The 19,795-nt window shown below is 40.2% G+C and overlaps 2 protein-coding genes across 5 annotated transcripts in view; one reads left to right on the top strand and one right to left on the bottom strand.

Moving 5' to 3' along the window:
- Nucleotides 1-16,747, top strand: part of LOC126271989 (E3 ubiquitin-protein ligase LNX-like) — a 589,442-nt gene extending 572,695 nt beyond the window's left edge. For all 4 annotated transcript variants that reach the window (XM_049974467.1, XM_049974466.1, XM_049974465.1 and 1 more), the window contains 3 exons: nt 1,548-1,962; nt 5,379-5,511; nt 16,494-16,747. In XM_049974467.1, the coding sequence (XP_049830424.1) occupies nt 1,548-1,962; nt 5,379-5,511; nt 16,494-16,551 (606 nt within the window). In that variant the 3' untranslated portion in view covers nt 16,552-16,747. The remainder of the gene's footprint in view (nt 1-1,547; nt 1,963-5,378; nt 5,512-16,493) is intronic.
- A 1,531-nt stretch (nt 16,748-18,278) lies between these two features.
- Nucleotides 18,279-19,795, bottom strand: part of LOC126271988 (non-lysosomal glucosylceramidase) — a 243,901-nt gene continuing 242,384 nt past the window's right edge. Inside the window, exon 16 of the mRNA XM_049974464.1 lies at nt 18,279-18,912. Coding sequence (XP_049830421.1) covers nt 18,712-18,912 — 201 coding nt within the window. The 3' untranslated portion in view covers nt 18,279-18,711. The remainder of the gene's footprint in view (nt 18,913-19,795) is intronic.

Here is a 19,795-nt window from a genome sequence, read left to right as displayed (position 1 = left end):
GCATCTCAAACAGAATGATGTTCTCCATATTAATCAGCATGGATTCCGAAACACTGGTCATGCGAAATCAAACTCACTTTTTTCACATGCCACTCCAAAAGCCTCAGATCAAGGTAGTATTGACTCCTGACATGCAGTTGACTCTATTCTGTACCAACAATTGTAAACAAAAATACAATCATCTGAGGTATGAAAGGAAGTTTGTAACTGGGTTGATTATTCCTTGGATGAGAGAACACAGAATGCTATCTTGCATTGTGAGTCGCTGATAGAAGCAGAAGTAACTTTAGGTGTATCCCAGAGGTTTGTACTGGGACCCTTACTATTAATGTTGTATATTATTAACTTGCAGACAATATTAATATTAACCTCAGAATTTTTGCAGATGATGCAATTATTTATAATGAAGGACTATTTGAAAAACAGCTGCACAAAATATTCCAGCAGATCCTGATAAGATTTCAGAGTGATGCAAAGATTAGAAACATGCTTTAATTGTACATAAATTTAAAACTATGCACTCCATAAAATGCAAAAAAGTAGTATTTTATTACTTCAATATGAATGAACCATACTTGGAATCAGTCAAATCACATAAATACTTAAGTGTAATAGTTTGTGGGTATATCAAATAGAATGGATTTTGGTTCACTGGTAGCATACTGGGAAAATATAGTTAATCTACAAAGGTATCAGCTTGCATAACACTTGTGCATTCCACATTAGAATATTGTTTGAGTTTATAGGGCCCAAACCAAATGGGGCCATCAGGGAATACAAAGAATGGCTGCGTGAACGGTCTCCGAATTGTTTGAACCACAGCACAGTGCCACAGAAATGTTGAAAAAAGCCAAATTGGCAGATGCCACCTGGTGAAAGATTAAAAAGAGTTCATAAACCATTAATCAGCGAAGAATTTAAGAATACACTTCAGCCCCCTTACATTTTGATACCATAGGAACCTCAGAGACAAGATTAATTACAGCATGCACAGTGTCAGTTAAACAATCATTTCTCCTGCACTCCATATGCAAATGGAACAGGAAGAAACCGTAGTATGTGGTACCCTCTGCCATGCACAACACAGTGGTGTAGAATACGTATGTAGATGTAGATTGCTATAAAGTTACAGACATGTGCTGTGGCCTTACAGCTTCATATAATGAAACACTTCATACTGTTTGTCATGCTGATGTTCTTTGTTAATTCATATAAGTGTGTGAACCGGTTTCGTACACGAAGTTTTAAATTTCAAAATTCCTAAAGTCTATATATTGTGATTGCTAGAATCTTTTATAAATGATTCCAATAAAACAACAATTCTTCCAAAATTGGGACACCTAGTTCTAGAACATATGAAAGAAACTGAGATTGTGGAAAATGTTTTGTTGCCTCTCAGAGATAAAAACTGAACTAAAAGCAGGTTTTTTTTATGCTCCCCACTTCCTGTTTTTATTTTTTCTTTCTTATTTTCTCCATCATGCAGTGCACAACCGTTTGAAATTTTTGCAGCTTCCATATTTCTAACCAACTTAAATGCTTTGCAGGTGGAAAACAGTGGTATCAGTTCTCCAGATTTGTCATTGCCATCCCAACCTTCACCTGAGCTTCAGGAAGAACAGCAGCATAGACAAAGCAGAGAGGAGGAAGGGGAGCATGTGACACATTTCCAAAAGCACAGTGCAAGTGGACGGCGTGACAGAGACAGACTTCGGGCTGCCTGTCGAAGCCACGGCACACTGCTGGACGATTCGCCACCTTCCAACTTCTGCACGCTACCACGCCGGCCTCGCTCTACACTTGCCACATTCCATACAATAATTTTCCAGAAGGGGCCAGGGAAGAAAAGTCTTGGTTTCACTATTGTAGGTGGCCGTGATTCCCCACGTGGTGCAATTGGCATCTTTGTTAAGAGCATTTTGGAAGGTGGCCAGGCTGCTGATGATGGCAGGTTACGTGCAGGTTAGTTCATATGCTTAAAGAGCATAAAAATGTTTGCTTTGATAAAAATTCTAGTATCTGTAATGTAAAATGAAGTATTTGACAGAGGGTTGAGGCTATGACTCAGATTCTCTTACTGCTCCATTCAGCTAAATGTTAACCGCCTTTTCACTATCTGCAGTTCACATTCTATTATATTGCCAACTGCAGTTTTAAGAAATACTAGAAAATAAATGATTGGTATGATAGTAGGTAAGCATTTGCTTCTACTCTGAAGTATATCAGTTTTTGTGACGCACTTGAATAAATTACATACTAACGGAAGTGATTCCGCTGTATAAATAGTGCCCAGTTTTTTGATAGAGAAAAAATTATCAAGCAAGCCTAAGTAAATGAACTTTCAACCACCTAAGTTTACAGGAGCTTGTGTTGGGGATGAAGTGTGGAGCAGATGGCACACTACAAGAAACAAAGAATATATACACTGAAGCACCAAAGAAACTGGTATAGGCACGTGTATTCAAATAGAGACACATGTAAACAGGCAGAATACTGTGCTGCAGTCGGCAACACCTATATAAGATATCACATGCCTGGCGCAGTTGTTAGATCAATTACCACTGCTACAATGGCAGCTTATCAAGATTTAAGGAGTTTGAAAGTGGTGTTACAGTTGGCACACGAGGGATGGGGCACAGCATCACCGAGGTAATGAAGAAGTGGGGATTTTCACTTACGACCATTTCATGAGAGTACTGTGAATATCAGGAATCTGATAAAACATCACTGCGGCCAGAAAAAGATCCTGCGACAGTGGGACCAACAATGACTGAAGAGGATCATTCAACGTGACAGAAGTGCAACCCTTCTGGAAATAGCTGCAGATTTCAATGCTGGGCCATCAACAAATGTCAGCGTGCGAACCATTCAACAAAACATCATCGATATGGGCTTTCAGAGCTGAAGGCCCACTCGTGACCCTTGATGACTGCATGACACCAAGCTTTACGCCTCACCTGGGCCCATCGGCACTGACATTGAACTGTTGATGACTGGAAACATGTTGCCTGGATGGACGAGTCTCATTTCAAATTGTATTGAGTGGGTGAACATGTACGGGCATGGAGACAACCTCATGAATCCTTGGACCCTGCATGTCAGCAGGGGACTGTTCAAACTGGTGGAGGCTCTTTAATGGTATGGGGGGTGTGTAGTTGAAGAGATGTGGGACCCCTGATACATCAATATACGGGCTTTGGCAATTCCAGCAGGGCAATGCCACACCCTTCACATTCAGAATTGCTACAGAGTGGCTCCAGGAACACTCTTCCGAGTTTAAATACTTCTGCTGGCCACCAGACTCCCCAGACATGAACATTATTGAGCATATCTGGAATGCCTTGCAACATGCTATTCAGAAGAGATTTCCACCCTCTTGTACTCTTACGAATTTATCGACAGGCGTATAGGATTCATGGAGTCATTTCCCTCCAGCAGTACCTCAGACATTATTTGAGTCTATTCCACGTTGTGTTGTGGTACTTCTGCGTGCTTGTGGGGGCACTACATGATATTAGGCAGGTGTATCAGTTTCTTTGGCTCTTCAGTGTATAAACAAAAACTGAAACAACCTCTGCACATTTAGTAAGCAGCTTCAAGAAAAGTGATCCTCGACAGTATACATAAGCGTTAATATTGCCATTTTCCAGAGAGCAAAAAGAGGGCACTTCATGAGTGTGTTGGAGGAAATGGAAATCTACAAACATCTGGCAAAAAATCTGGACACGACCTTAAATGAACAAACAAAACTTAGTTGTAAAAAATTATTAAGAAGTTTGACAAAATACTTTCAGTAACAGATAATTCAGAACAGGAGACAATATCAATGTCACATTATGAACTATATCTAAAAACAAAGATGACGTGACTTACCAAACGAAAGCGCTGGCAGGTTGATAGACACACAAACAAACACAAATATACATACAAAATTCAAGCTTTTGCAACCAACGGTTGCTTCATCAGGAAAGAGGGAAGGAGAGGGAAAGACGAAAGGATGTGGGTTTTAAGGGAGAGGGTAAGGAGTCACTCCAATCCCGGGAGTGGAAAGACTTACCTTATGGGGAAAAAAGGAGAGGTACGTACACACACACACACACACACACACACACACACACACACACACACACACACACAGACACAAGCAGACATTTGTAAAGGGAAAGAGCTTGCCTCTGTACTTCCGCCTCGACTGAAATCTCTGTCCAAAATCTTTGCCTTTTCAAATGTCTGCTTGTGTCTGTGTATGTGGGGATGGATATGTGTGTGTGTGTGTGTGTGTGTGCGCGCGCGCGCGCGAGTGTATACCTGTCCTTTTTTCCCCCTAAGGTAAGTCTTTCCGCTCTCGGGATTGGAATGACTCCTTACCCTCTCCCTTACAACCCACATCATTTCGTCTTTCCCTCTCCTTCCCTCTTTCCTGATGAAGCAACCGTTGGTTGCGAAAGCTTGAATTTTGTGTGTATATTTGTGTTTGTTTGTGTGTCTATCAACCTGCCAGCGCTTTCATTTGGTAAGTCACATCATCTTTGTTTTTAGATATATTTTTCCTATGTGTAATGTTTCCCTCTATTATATTCACATTATAAACTAATTTTCTTTAAAGATATAAACTTAATAGCAAACCACATCTCTTACACACAAATTGATAATGTAATAACCGAGCTCAAATACAACAAAATGAAAGTGTTCATACTCGAAAAATTACATTTAATATCATGCAACATAAATAAAAAATATTGCTTGTAACTAGTAGCAGTAAATAAAATAGGAAAAGCAGTTCTGATGGATTACAATTACAATTTTATGCATTTCATACAAGAACTTCACTGTGTTGTACTGAGCAGCATGCTCTGCCACTGGATGGACAAACAAATGAAAGACAACTTTCTAACCATGTGGAAGGGCAAATTTTGATACCCAGTGGCAGGGAGAGGCTGCTGCTCAGTACAACACGGCCACCTTCAGTGACTATTTTACAACTTGTGTCATCTGGGTTCTGTTTCTCTCTCTGATACCTCCCCTCCTCATTCCCCTTGGTACCAATTCTTGAATTGTGCAGGTAGGAACTACCTTAACAAATCCTATGACCATGCAATCCCCCCTACCATACCAGTCTCTCTCTCTCTCTCTCTCTCTCTCTCTCTCTCTCTCTCTCTCTCTCTCCAATTTATACATTTATGGACTCTCATTCATGTTGTTCCCTCAGCAGTCTATCTCCATCTTTCCACCAACGTCCACTCCATTGTATCCCCCATGGGCAATGTTTCTACTCCTGCTTACATACTGCATGTATTCATTTTTAGCTAAACCCTTATTTTATAATTATAGCCATTGTGGACAAGATTTTATTTGAAAAATTAATTGTTTTCCAACAGGTGATGAAGTTCTTGCTGTTAATGGACAAGTGTGTCATGATCTCACACATTCTGAGGCAGTAGCACTTTTCAAAAAAATCAAGACTGGGACAGTTGCACTGCACATATGCAGGAGGGTTCGCACAAAAGAAATGTAAGTAAAATTGTATGTGCAGTATGTATTCTTCGGTTTTCTTTCTAAGATTACATCATTTGTGACAATGGAACCACACACATACGCTATGTGATCAGAAGTATCTGGACACCCCTAAATACTTACATTTTCATATTATGTGCATTGTGCTGCCACCTGCTGCCAGGTACTCCATATCAGTGACCTCGGTAATTATTAGACATTATGAGAGAGCAGAATGGGATGCTCCACAGAACTCATGGACTTCGAACGCGGTCAGGTGATATGGTGTCAATTGTGTCGTATGTCTGTACACAAGAATTCCACACTCCTAAACATCCCTAGGTCCAGTTTCTGATGTGATAGTGAAGTGGAAACGTGAAGGTACATGCACAGCACAGAAGCGTACAGGCCAACCTTGTCTGTTGACTGATGGAGACCGCCGACAGTTGAAGAGGCTCATAATGTGTAATAGTCAGACATCTATCAGACCATCACACAGGAATACCAAACTGCATCAGGATCCACTGCAAGTACTGTGACAATTAGGTGCGAGGTCAGAAAACTTGGAATTCATGGTTGAGCAGCTGTTCATAAGCCATGCATCACACTGGTAAATGCCAAATGACACCTTGCTTGGTGTAAGGAGTGTAAACATTGGATGATTGAACAATGGAAAAACATTGTGTGGAGTGACAAATCATGGTACACAATGTGGCGATCCGATGGCAGGGTGTGGATATGGCGAATGCCAGGTGAACATTATCTGCCAGCATGTGTAGTGCCAACTGTAAAATTTGGAGGCAGTGGTGTTATGATGTGGTTTTGTTTTTCATGGAGGTGACTTGCACACCTTGTTGTTCTGTGTGGCAGTATCACAGCACAGGTGTACATTGATGTTTTAAGCACCTTCTTGTTTCATACTGTTGAAGAGCAATTTGGGGATGGTGATTGCATCTTTCAATATGATCGAGCACAAGTTCATATTGCACGGCCTTAGGCGAAGTGGTTACACGACAATAACATCCCTGTAATGGACTGGCCTGCACAGAGTACTGACCTGAATCCTATAGAATACCTTTGTGATGTTTTGGAATGCCGACTTCATGCCAGGCCTCACCAATCAACATCGATACCTCTCCTCAGCGCAGCACTCCTTGAAGAATGGGCTGCCATTCCCCAAGAAATCTCCCAGCAGCACCTGATTGAATGTATGCTTGCAAGAGTGGAAGGTGTCATCAAGGCTAAGGGTGGGCCAATATCATTTGAACTCCAGCATTACCGATGGAGGGCGCCAAGGACTTGTAAGTCATTTTCAGCCAGGTGTCTGGATACTTTTGATCACAGTGTAAGTAATCTTACTCTCCTAAACAGACACATGTGCATTTGACAGCATGATGTGCACACACCACTTTCACATTTCCTATTACCTGTCAGCATGAATGGTAAAGTTAGAGAGCCAGTTTCATTCTGTGGACTCATTCAGATTTTCGTTTTGGCTTGTGGACACCAGCATTCTGTGCAACAATGGAAAATATCCTGTTTCATCCTTCTGTACGGTGCGTGGTGGAGGACTTTATAGCAAGGGAAAAGCCAACTGTCTGTATGCCTCCTTATTTCTCTTACTTTATGTTTATGATCTGCGTAAGTTACATTGATGGGAACAGGATTGTTCCGCAGTCAGCTTCAAATGTCAGGTCTCTAAATTTTCTCAATGGTATTCCTTGAGAAAAACATCACCTTCCCTCCAAGGATTCCCATTTGAGTGGCCAAAGCATCTCACTAATACTTACATGTTGAAACTATTGCTACCAAATCTGAATTGCTTCGATGTCTTCCTTTAATCTGACCTGGCGGGGATCTCAAATGCTTCAGCAGTATTCAGGAGTGGGTAGCACTAGAGTTCAATAAGCAGACTTCTTAACAGATGAACCAGGTGTTACCCAATAAACCGAAGCTGGTTTTTCTGCTCACCTGCACTAACTTACATTTTTCTGTATTTAGAGCTCACTGCCTTTCATCACACCAACTAGGAATTTTGTCTAATTATCTTGCATCCTCCAACAGTCACTCACCTATGATACCTTTTCTTATGCCACAGCACCATCAACAGACACCCACAGATTGCTGCACAACTTGACTGCCAGATCATTTACATATGTAAATGATGACAGCACTCCCATAATGTTAGGTTGGTGGGGCGCTCAACTGCGTGGTCATCAGTGCCCGTACAAAATCCAACCTTTACATAGTCCAATCTAGCTGCTTTCATGAATGATGATGAAATGAAGAGGACATCCCAGACAGAGAAAATACCCAACCTGGCCAGGATGAAGCGGCACCCAGTGATCCAGAGGCAGAAACGCTAGCCACCAGACCACGAGTTAGTGGGGAACTCCTGACAATACCCTTGTTTCTGATGAACACTTGCAGTTAAGGACTGTGTACTGGGTCCTATTACTTAAGAAGTCTTAAAGTCACTCACATATCTGGGAACCTATTCCGTATGGTTGTACCTTTGTTAACAGACTGTAGCAGGGCATCAGGTCAGATGCTTTTCTGAAATCTAGGAATATGGAATCTGCCTGTTGTTCTTCATCCATAGTTCAAAGGACATCATATGAAAAAAATGGCAAATTCAGACGCTTTCTAAAATCATGCTGATTTGAAGACAGAAGGTTTTCCATTGCAGGAAAATTTATTATTTTTAGACAGAGAAAATGTTTAGAATTCTGCAGCAGATCACTGTTAATTCTGTTATTTTTCAGGCCAATTCTTTTACCCTTCTTGCATACAGGAGTCAACTGCACTTTTTTCCCCAGTCACTAGGGATTTTTGCTGGGTGAGAGAGATTCATGATAAATGTAATCTAAGTAAGGGGCCAATGCCGTAGAGTACTCTTTGTGAAACCGAATTGGGGTTCCATCCAGACCTGGTGACTACTTTGTTTTAACTCTTTCAGTTTCTTCTCTACGAGAGGGATGGCTATGACTATGTCCTCCATTATCAGAGTCCATGTGATGCTCAAATGATGTATGTTTGTGAGGTCTGTTCAGAATTTTTCTTCACATATGTCTTATTTATTGTGCATGGTCTCCTTCGAAATATTCTCCTCCTAACTCTCTTTCCACTTCCAGAAACAGTCTTGGTACACTTCTTACTGATTCTGTTGCCAGTGTCCTTTCTGCATATTCGGTTTCAAGACACTTTGAGGAATACTTTGGAAAATGGATCAGCACAACTGTAGTGGGGTATCATTTATCCAAAAAAGTCTTTTTCTCATCTGCTACGTTGTCCTCAATGAAAGCCCAAAGAAGGTTTGAATCTGATGTACACAGATGTGCCACTCTACAAAAACGCTAAGTTGTTATTTTCCATTTATTCATTAATAGGATCCTCCGGTTATTTCAAAGATGCAGTTCATGACATCAATATTTCATTGTGTGATATGGAGCCCGATTTATAACAACTGGATAACTTTTCAAGAACACTTGTGAACCATTCTTCATAGTGTAACATTCATCTTACATTGTTAATTTGCACCACCTTTTTGCCCAATAAAATATAAGCCATCATTTTGCAGAAAACGGTTTTCATTCCCAGTGTGGCACATAACAATTTTCTTTTCAGCCATTCCACTCTTGAACTTGTCCTTTGTTATAGTTATATACATTTTCTGTCTCAACCATCCAACTTCCTGGAATGGTTCCTGCCAAACCAAGTCTCAACAACACCAGAAATAGTCCATCCAATATTTTATTTAATTGTGTCAGAAGTATAAACCACAGCATATAACAATCAATGATTGAAATTTGTAAAAGTAAATTTGTAAAACACCGAACTAAAGTAAATTTGTAAAACACCGAACTTAAGTAAACAAAGAAGTAATGTGTAAAATTATAGGACTAAGAAGTTTTGCACCAGAAGCTGTCCATGTCTAGTACATAGCTCCCACTTTATTAAATGCTCTTGTCCACAGTGATATAACACCAGTTCATCTGATATCCCTATCTGTTCCTGTCGCTTCTGGTTCTTGGAACTCTGGAACATAGCCTGTTTAGAGATCTCCCTACGTTCCACTCCTCTGTGTGACCCGGGGAACATTTTTCCCATGGTATGAAGGCATGCTGGAAAGTAATGCCTATGAATTTTTCAAGTGAAAGCCCTTAAAGCTTTTTAAACAAAACAATGTTAATGTTCTACACATTTATTCCTAATGCCTACAGATCTGCAACTCTCTGCCACTAGAGGCCTCCGAATGGTAGCATGTAATGTGATGTGTAACATAACTATGTCGGTGCATAAGAAACAGTGTGCTGTAACTGAGTTTTGAATTCAAAGAGTTTGTCCACACACGGACCACCAGCTCCTCCAGCATAAAAGTGCCAGACCACACGAGTGCTGTGAGATCTGCAACAATCTGACACCTTGCGTTCACAGTCATTGACCATCCTCCATACAATCCTGACTTGGCCCCATCCAATTTTCAACTGCTTCCAAAATGTAAAGAATACCTTTGAAGACTTGACTTTGATAGGGATGAAGCAATGCAAGCAGAGGTAAGGTTGCAGATCTGTCAACAAATTCAAACATTCTACAATGACAGTATCAAGAAAAATTAGTCTCTTATTGGGAGAAATGTATTCATCACCAGAGTGACTATGTTGACAAATAAATATGTGGACATGAATAGTAAGCATGCTGTCCCCTTGCACGCGCTCACCTCGCTCTTGAGCTCACGGGTTATGCGTCGGTGGGAGGATGAGTGGCTGGAAGTGACTGACAATAAGCTCCGTATAGTCAAGCCCACAACGCGTGTGTGGTGTACTTCCTTTCAGCCCCATCGACGGGACGAGGTTCTCCTCACTCGGCTTCGAATAGGCCACAGCCCTATGACACATGGCTACCTGCTCCGGCAAGAGGACCCTCCAATGTGTGGTGCTTGCGGCGTCCAGGTCACTGTGCGCCACGTTTTATTGGATTGCGTTTTATTTTCTGACCAGCGGGCCACAGCTAACTTGCCATTGGACCTGCCATCTCTTTTAGGCAACACTCGGACGAATGTGACTAAAGTTTTAAAGTTCTGTGCCATGTCAAATGTTTTTACAAAGATTTTAGGGAGAGGATTTTAATTTGCTCACTGTGTGACAAGCTAACCCATATTTTATGTAAGTGGCCAGCCAATAACAATTTCCTGTGACATTCTTGTTGCTATGTTTCCCCTTTCCTTCGGTTTTACTTTCTTATGTAGCATTTTCCTTCTTTTCCTGCTTTCTTTGAGTGTGTGCTTTAGTGTTCTTAGGTCTGTCCACGTTCGTTCCTTTTAATGTGTGTCAGGGCGCTGATGACCTCGATGTTGAGCGCCCATAAGCCCCAACACACCACCACCACCATAAAATTTGTTTTAAATAATAAGTTTTAAGAGTTTTCACATAAGAAATTTGGAGGCATTACTTTTGAGTGTGCCCTTGCACATACTCATCTCGGAGATTGACAGTTTTTCCTTGCCATGTTTCTTCTCGATTTTGTTGTGGTGTATTAGTGATATTTTCTGTTGTGTACAAGGAACTCCTCAATATAAGATGGTGGCACGCTGGCTGATATCCAATAAGTAGGTAGACTGTACATGTAAATGTAGTTTCTCCATTTTGGCTGCCACTTCGTGTCTGATGCTAGGGAGCATCATACCAACTAGGTAGCACAGCTTGTTAGTCGGTGCTGGTCTCAAACAGCTTACAATGATGTGGCATTATTCATTGAGCAGTATGTCCACTTGCTTGGCAAAAAGAACAAACACACTGTATGGAACACAGCACCTTATAGAGCAACATGTAAGATACAGGATGTGAGTAGCACTGAACACTCTGACTGAACAACAATAATACAATGTAAAGAATAGGCCGAGCACTCGTTTGCAATCACTCTAATACTGCTGTTTCTTTAGCAGCTCACCAGAGTGCACCAGGGGGCTGACCCAAGTGGCCTCTGTAAGTGGACCTGTGAAATGTGTGGACGCCCACACTGAAATCGAGTGCGTTGTGAGTGAAGATACATGAACTGCTGTTATATGACACAAGACAAGTATACTCTGTAGCCCAAGTCTAAAGCTGTAGTCCTTACTACCCTGGGCTGTGCACCCCAAGTAGTGCCTGCTAGTTTGCCCACAGTGAGGTTTCCAGAAGCTGCTTTGTTTTATGTTCATGCAACATTTCCTGTGAGCAAGTCCTCTATCTAATGTGACACACGAGAGAACTCTCCTTGCAGAATGTACTACGTTCGAGCATCTGTTGGGCAATGGCTGCACTGCCTAATTTTCTCAAACAAGTAGCATCAAAGTCAGTAGGCATCCAGTATTTTACAAGGCCCTTACTTCTCCCAGGTTCTTATCTCACTTTCCAACTACTCAGTTATTTTCCATTTGCACACACTTTCTATGGATTTTTTTTATACAAGGTATAATTTCTGGACAAAATTCTAAAAAGTTATTTCACTCATATTAGTACAGTGTTCAACAACAGTTATCAAATTTTCCAATTTGGCTGCTACTGTAGGAAACAGATTTTCTACTTAGAAGTTGCAGGTTATCATTCTTGTAATACCTTGTTCAAATTCATTCATTTCAGACTTCTGTTGTCTGCCAGAACTCGTTTTGAAAATGAAATATGGATAGATAAAAAAAAAAAATCTATTCACCAAAAGGTAGCACAAACACACACAAAAGATATGAAGATGTGCGAGCTTCTGGAAACAGTGGCTCCTCTTTCCTGGCAGAAGGGTTGAAAAAGGAAGGGGATGAGGGAATGGATTGTCGAGACTTTAGGAAATGTGGAGAGTTATGGAAAAGTTGCCAGAGCCCCAGGTCAGGGAAGACCTACTGGATGCGATGAAAGATGTGTATGTGCCTGCTCTGGATAAGATTTGAAAATCTAAGAGCTTACAGGTAAAAGATAGGATAACAAGCAAGAGACAGATCACTGAAAAGGGGGGGGGGGGGGGGGGGGGACATCATACACGAGTTAATAAGGGTGGAAAGTTGTAATGCCAGTTCCCTTTGGTCACGTTTTGAGAAGGTGGTGTCAGGAGACAGAACAGAATCCAGATCACATTATGGTGAAACATGCACCACTGTCATGACTATCACGTTCTAGAGTGTACTCTCCAATGGGACCTTGTGCATTACCAGTACACCTGCAGACTATGCCCATTCATTCTCATAACACCGTGGTAGGAGAAGACTGAACAGTGTTTACAAAACAGCTGGTACACAACATGGCCTCTCCCTTTGATACTAGTTTTACCACTTACTGGGCTGGTGCTGGTGATAGCAGGAGGGTGCATAGGGCAACAACCTTCACAGTGGGGAAGATCACAGAGGTAGGAACCATAGAGTAGGGAAATAAGAGTAGTATTGCACAGATTGTGTGTGTGTGTGGGGGGGGGGGGGGGGCATAAAAGAGCTACCGTGGTGGTGGTGGTGGTGGTGGTGGTGGTGGTGGTGGTGGTGGTCAGAGACAACGGATGTCATTTCTGGGCATGACTTTAGTATGGCATAACCATCACAAAGTAACCAATTAATACATTCAAGACTAGGATAGTACTGAGTGACAAAGAGGTGTGCTCATAAGTTGTTTCTTGGAGACAGAGCTGACCCTCAGTGATGATGAGGGCAACATCAAGAAATGTGGCACAAGATTCGTAATAGGACCTTGTAAAATTTCATTGGGAGAATGAATTTAGAGATCCAAAAAATTCATCTGATCAACCTCACAATGAGTACATATGGAATAGTTGTCATCAATGTATCTGAACCAAATCGGAGCTGAAGGCATATGGAGCCCAGGAGGGAGTCATCATGGTTCCCATGGCTGTGCTGCAGATCTGTTTGTATGTATATCCCTCAAAGATAAAGTAGTTGTTTCATAAGTGTAAAGTTGATTATGGTGAGCAGGAAGGACGTCATAGGTTTGCAATCAGATGGGCACTATTTGAGGCAATGTTCAGCAGTAGACCGACCATGTACATGGTGAATGTTGGTATAGAAGAAGGTGGTGTCAGTGGTGATGGGCACTCATTTCAGATGATGCAGCAAAATACTTGGTGTCTCCAATGTACGAAGTTAGTCTTTGTACTATAGTTTGCAGGTGTTTATCAACAGATATTCAGTGGGTGCATTGAAATCAGCAACTACAGAATGGCCAGGGTGACTGGGTTTGTGGATCTTAGGAAGAAGGTAGAAGGTGGGAGACCATGGTTTGGATAGGGAAAGGAGTTCTATGGGTTGAGGTGTTAGTCCTTCTGAGAAACCTGAGCTTTAAGGGGGCGGTAGGTCAATTTGTACCATAGGGAAGGAGTTTTGATGCCAGACGCTGTCTTGCAGAAATGTTAGGAAGCTGGCATTCACCCTCGCTTAATACTTCCATAGGTCAGGTACCACAGCCATAGATTCCTTGTTCATCAGGAGGATAATGATGGAGTTATCAATTGTTAGAGAACAAAAAACCTCGAATTCTGCAGAGGACAGGTTAGGGACCTGAGAAAGGATGGTGAAGCAATGATGTATATTAGGAATTCTTGGAAAGCTTGTGATTTTGAGGTAGTGGTGGTGGATCAAGCTGGTGTCTTGGTTGGAACTTTTAAAGGCAGGGTTTAATATCAGGTTTGCTGTTGGAAAATGTTTTGGGATCGGGTTGTGAAGTGCTATTTCCAGTTGACATTACACGTGAAGGAAAATAGGTCCTTCACCAAAGCAGCATAATAAATACAGGTCTAGGGCGAAAGTGAGATCCTTGGATAATACAGATAATTCAGGAAGTGCTGGGAGGCAGTAGTGAAAGCTGGGAGACGTTAAGAAGGTTGGCCAAGCAACGTTTGTACAAGAGGAATGGTGGTTGATGACATTTGGGAACTGAAGTGGGGCACCTATGGAGATACCAATGTTAAGGTAGTTTAGTAGATGTGAAGTCTGACCTGTTGTCACAATTTGTAGTCACTTGGCACATTATACCATCTGAGGAAATGCGACATGTTGATAACTGTAGGATTTTATAAAAGGAGAGACGTCTAATGGAGTCGACATATAGGTCAAAGAGTAACCTGGAAAGTTTAAAACTGTAAAATGAGCTGGTGAAAAAATGAGATTGAACCTAGAAAGGATAGGCAGGTTTCACAAAACAGAATTTGGGACCTTAATTTAGGCAGAACATGGTTTGAACCGGCAAAAAAGAATTGGGGCGGGGGTTGAGGAGAATAGAAAGAAGACTGGCAGAAAAAGATCAGAAAATTTAAAAAAAAATGTAAAAAGTTCTATGGTAAGAGCTAAGAAAGAGTAATGATTGGGCAAAAAGAGGCAAGAGTTTCTCATGAGAAAACTATAAAAAGGATAGGAAATAATTACAACAATAAATCATGACAGAGAGTGTTTCTTAAAAGGGATGTGAAAGTGACAGCCTTCAAGACAGAGCAAATATATAGGAAAATTAATTGGAGAAAATGTATTTACTATATTTGGAGATTAAATATTGCAGGAGAACTCTTTCTATGTGCAATAAGACAAAGTTCCTTAATATTCTCTTGAAATTCTTTTCACCATACTATCGCTAACACCGCAACATTCAACAGTTCTTTTAACTGGCTGATGTACAAAACAGCCTGCACACTGTTCTTTTTACTCCTAAAGTACACATGTGCTCTGATCTCTGTAGACTGTTTACATTTCAGTTAATGATATATGGTTTCACAGAAGTGTAAGGCAACTAACTGCCTCACTAAAGTACCAAAGCACACATATAAAAAAAACAGTATAACTGTTATTTGTCTGATGAGAAATTCCTGAGCAAGTACTGCCACAATTACAGGTGAAATGTAGCTCAAGTAACATAGCATACACAAGAATGTAGCACAGAAATACTAAAAAACAAGTAAACTAAAAATATGATATTAACATTTTATGTAGCATTGTGTGCATAAAAACACAATGGCTGTGAAAGACAACAACTGAGCTTGCATTCCAACTGAGCTTGCATTTCACCAGGAAGCAAACTGCAGCAGTCTACATCGATGGCAAAACGACTACCTTTAAAGGAACAAAACATGCCAGTAAAAAGACAAAGTTTACATCCATAAACAACACACAGGAGATTGATCATGACAATATGGTGTAGCAGCTATGGCTTTTGAAAGGTTATAGCTTCCAAAAAAGTCAGAGAAAGAACAGCTCCACGCAAATATTTACAAATACGTAACCCCTTCCAACCAAACTACAACATTGTTGTAGAAAATTATTGGAGACACTTTCACAATAGTGAAGAGCTGCACCACACAGATGTTTGTCATATGACTGAGACACAATGGGCACTCAAAGCCAGAGGCTAATTATTATAAAAATAAGTTTCAGCACCACAATATTCTTATTGGCAGGATCCTGCAGTGGGAGGTATATCCCCATAAACAACCTGTAAAGTGGCCTGTGCAAACACTAAGAAAGTTCAATATTTTTATGTGGAACCCCAATAATGGTACAGATTCGTATTTTTCAAACCTTCATATCATTTACAGAAACGAGGCACAAAATTTGCAAGAAAAATGGTAAATATATCTAAGAAGGAATCCAAAACTTTTGTATTTTTTTTTTTCTTAATAGTGTTGGGAAAAGTTTGAACAGAGTTTCTTATCAGAAAGTAATTGAACTTGTGCAATCTTTTTTATGCAAATTATTTGCTGCACAGAAGCTTGCATTAATTATTGCAAATCAAAAAATGGATATAAATTAATTTATATGAAAGTCAGTTGCAATAATTTGGCATCATCAACCTACAAAAAAGACTTCCAAATCAACACATTATTTGTTAGGATGGATGGACAGTTTACAATATCTTTGAAACTGATAATATTACCAACTTGTTGATAATTGATTTGTATTTTACTATCAATCTGAGTTGTAGTTATTATTATTAAGATATTTTAAAATAATTGCATTATTTATATCAATGCTACTTTATTTTCAGGTCGACCAAGGCAAAATCATGTACTGATCTAGTGCAGACAGCAGGATCAGGAGAATGATTGTACTATACAAGAGAATCAGAGTTACCAGGGAAGACAGTCTTACCTAATGGCAGAACTTACTGATCTCCCCACTGATGTTGAGCTGACAATCAGTCTCATCTCCTTTGTGAAGACTTTGTTATTGTTTTAATGTAATATATGTTCATGTGTACAATAAATGTGTAATACAACATGAAACTACATCATTTTTCAATTGCGAGACCGAAGCTTTATTAATATTCACCCATGTCACTATATGGCAAATTTAGCTACTCTCTCCTTGTTGATGCAATGTACCGAAATAAAAATTATAAACTACTTAAAGGGAAAGCAGCGACATAGCTGCTAGTTTTCACCACTGAAAGCCACTTCACCTAGGTAGAGAGAGAGTAGTATTGAAGGAACTGAGAAACCCCGAGGCAAAATAAGACTATAATAGATGAAAAACAGGAAAGAGATGGGAATGCTGAGGAAATGTTGACTACTAGAAAATGACAATGTTCTCAATGAAGCAGAAGACTGGAGAAAGTTCCCAATAGACAGTTATGCGGTATTTGTGATGTGAACTAGAATCAAAATTTCACATATGAAGGAGGAGGACAACAGTTCATAGTGATTTTATCAAAACTGGAACACTGTATCTCCGCTCTTCCTTACTAACAGCTCAATGGGGAAAATATGAACACTGAAATCTGATCAGTGGCTTTCTGTTGGCTAGTATTTTGTAAGTTTTCTTGCAAGAGGTGCTTCCTTGATTAGGTTAGTCATCAAACATTACATCTGGAGCACATACATGCAGGCTTTGCAGGAAGGGGGAGTCTCAATGGTATGATGAAAGCTACACTTGGTAAACAGAGAGAAAACAGATGGAAAATTGTACTGAAATGCAGGAGGATCTGCAGCGAATTGACGCATGGTGCTGGGAATGACAATTGAATCTCAATGTAGACAAGTGTAATGTGCTGCGAATACATAGAAAGATAGATCCCTTATCATTTAGCTACAGAATAGCAGGTCAACAACTGGAAGTAGTTAATTCCTTAAATTATCTGGGAGTATGCATTAGGAGTGATTTAAAATGGAATGATCATATAAAGTTAATTGTCAGTAAAGCAGATGCCAGACTGAGATTCATTGGAAGAATCCTAAGGAAATGCAATCCGAAAACAAAGGAAGTAGGTTACAGTACGCTTGTTCGCCCACTGCTTGAATACTGCTCAGCAGCATGTGATCCATACCAGATAGGGCTGATAGACGAGATAGAGAAGATCCAACGGAGAGCAGCACACTTCGTTACAGGATCATTTAGTAATTGCAAAAGCATTACAGAGATGATAGATAAACTCCAGTGGAAGACTCTGCAGGAGAGACGCTCAGTAGCTCAGTACGGGCTTTTGTTAAAGTTTCGAGAACAAACCTTCACCGAAGAGTCAAGCAGTATATTGCTCCCTCCTACGTATATCTTACGAAGAGACCATGAGGATAAAATCAGAGAGATTAGAGCCCACACAGAGGCATACCAACAATCCTTCTTTCCACAAACAATACGAGACTGGAATAGAAGGGAGAACCGATAGAGGTACTCAGGGTACCCTCCGCCAGACACCGTCAGGTGGCTTGCAGAGTATGGACGTAGATATAGATGGGGACAAACTCGTGCAGGCCTCCAAGATGAGGGGGGAAAAGGGTACAATACAAAATTCATAATGAACAAAGTGAATTAATATTTTGAAATGCACATAAAATAATAAAAATAATAAAAATTTATTTTTTTACACAGTTTCATAAAAAGATAGTATTTTTTAACAATTAAGATATATGAGAAACATGTACAGTAACTGCACTTCTCAATAACACAAAGTATAACAAAATCTTAACAAATCTTCATTCATTCAAAGAATCACACTGAATCAGTTTCTTTAGCTTAATAATTGAGTATTTGGAACATTAATAGACATTTTTAAATATTTATGTTGAACATTCACATTTAGTGAACATATTCTACAAAGAAATATGAAATTGATGTGGCAGTAGGTTGGTATCAAAAGTCGAAGTTATCTGAATGTGAAAAGTGAAAAGACAGACACTGTGTAAAACCACATAACTAGCTACTGTTTATAGTCACTTCATCAAGGTGCACAGTGTCAGCAAAATTATTTTCTTTCCCATGCAGGAAACTCAATATTTTGAAGTCAGTTTATTCTTTCTTTGTTCCCATGCGTGCTGCATACCCCATATACTCAGTGGCCTCATGTAGCCAACAGATCGGTAGTGCTTCTCTTCATACAGCGCCTCTGGTGTCTGATATCCCAAACCGATGACATTATACACAGTGTTGTATATACCTTTAGCAGTAGTAAATGCCTCTTGTATCATATCCTGTAAAAAACAATTTTAAAAGTAACATCCACATATATCAACCATGAATAAATGAAAATAAGGTTAAAAAAATAAGCAATTGAGAGCACTGCCTTCCACAATACTTTAACGTTTTAGACTTAATTAGGAAGAAACTGATTTTCTCTTCACGAACTGCAATTTATTGTCATCACTTCCGGACACAGCTTTTTCCTTGACATATATTTCCATTCCTTACCATGGAGGTAACAGGTGCGAGAGAACATTGTGCCATATTATTTCCCATGCAAGCATCCTTCTTAGCTGCATTGAGATCCAAATTCATAGATTTGGGTTCCCCAGTACCTCTCAGAAATATATCCCCAGAGGTCCGTGCAGGTAAGAAAAATGACATCCGCACATGCACCTCATTCGCAAATTTGTAATTCACACATATTAAAATATTGTAAACCACTTTAACCCAATAGGTATGCTCGAGTTCTGACAGTAGACCTGCACCTGGCCTGAAGTTTTGTCTGATGAAGTTGGGGCCATAATTTTCATTCCACGGACTAGGAATGTAGATATCCATCATGATCACAGCTATTCCCCTGGAATTAACGTGAAAGCAGTGCAGCTGTACAGATGTGAAATTTGGAAAGTTACCTCTACAATCATGAGTTTGCAAGCATTCCATAATGTCTTACGACGATTCTTAAAATCTTTTGGCCAAATGTAATGTATGCAAAAGACCTTTCGCATTGAACGAAATAAGAACTTACCACCATCAAAATGAATAGAAGGAAGTGGAAGTGAATAGCACAAACAATTCAAAAAAGCCAGAATGCTCTCTACTGGAACCCACATTGTAAAAGGAAAAGGCATGAAGGGCATCATGGAGGACAGTGGAAAAAGAGGCCAAGAA

The sequence above is a fragment of the Schistocerca gregaria genome, chromosome 5 (assembly GCF_023897955.1).
Source record: "Schistocerca gregaria isolate iqSchGreg1 chromosome 5, iqSchGreg1.2, whole genome shotgun sequence".
In the NCBI taxonomy this organism is placed as follows: Eukaryota; Metazoa; Arthropoda; class Insecta; order Orthoptera; family Acrididae; genus Schistocerca; species Schistocerca gregaria.
This window is presented reverse-complemented; position numbering and strand designations above follow the sequence as displayed.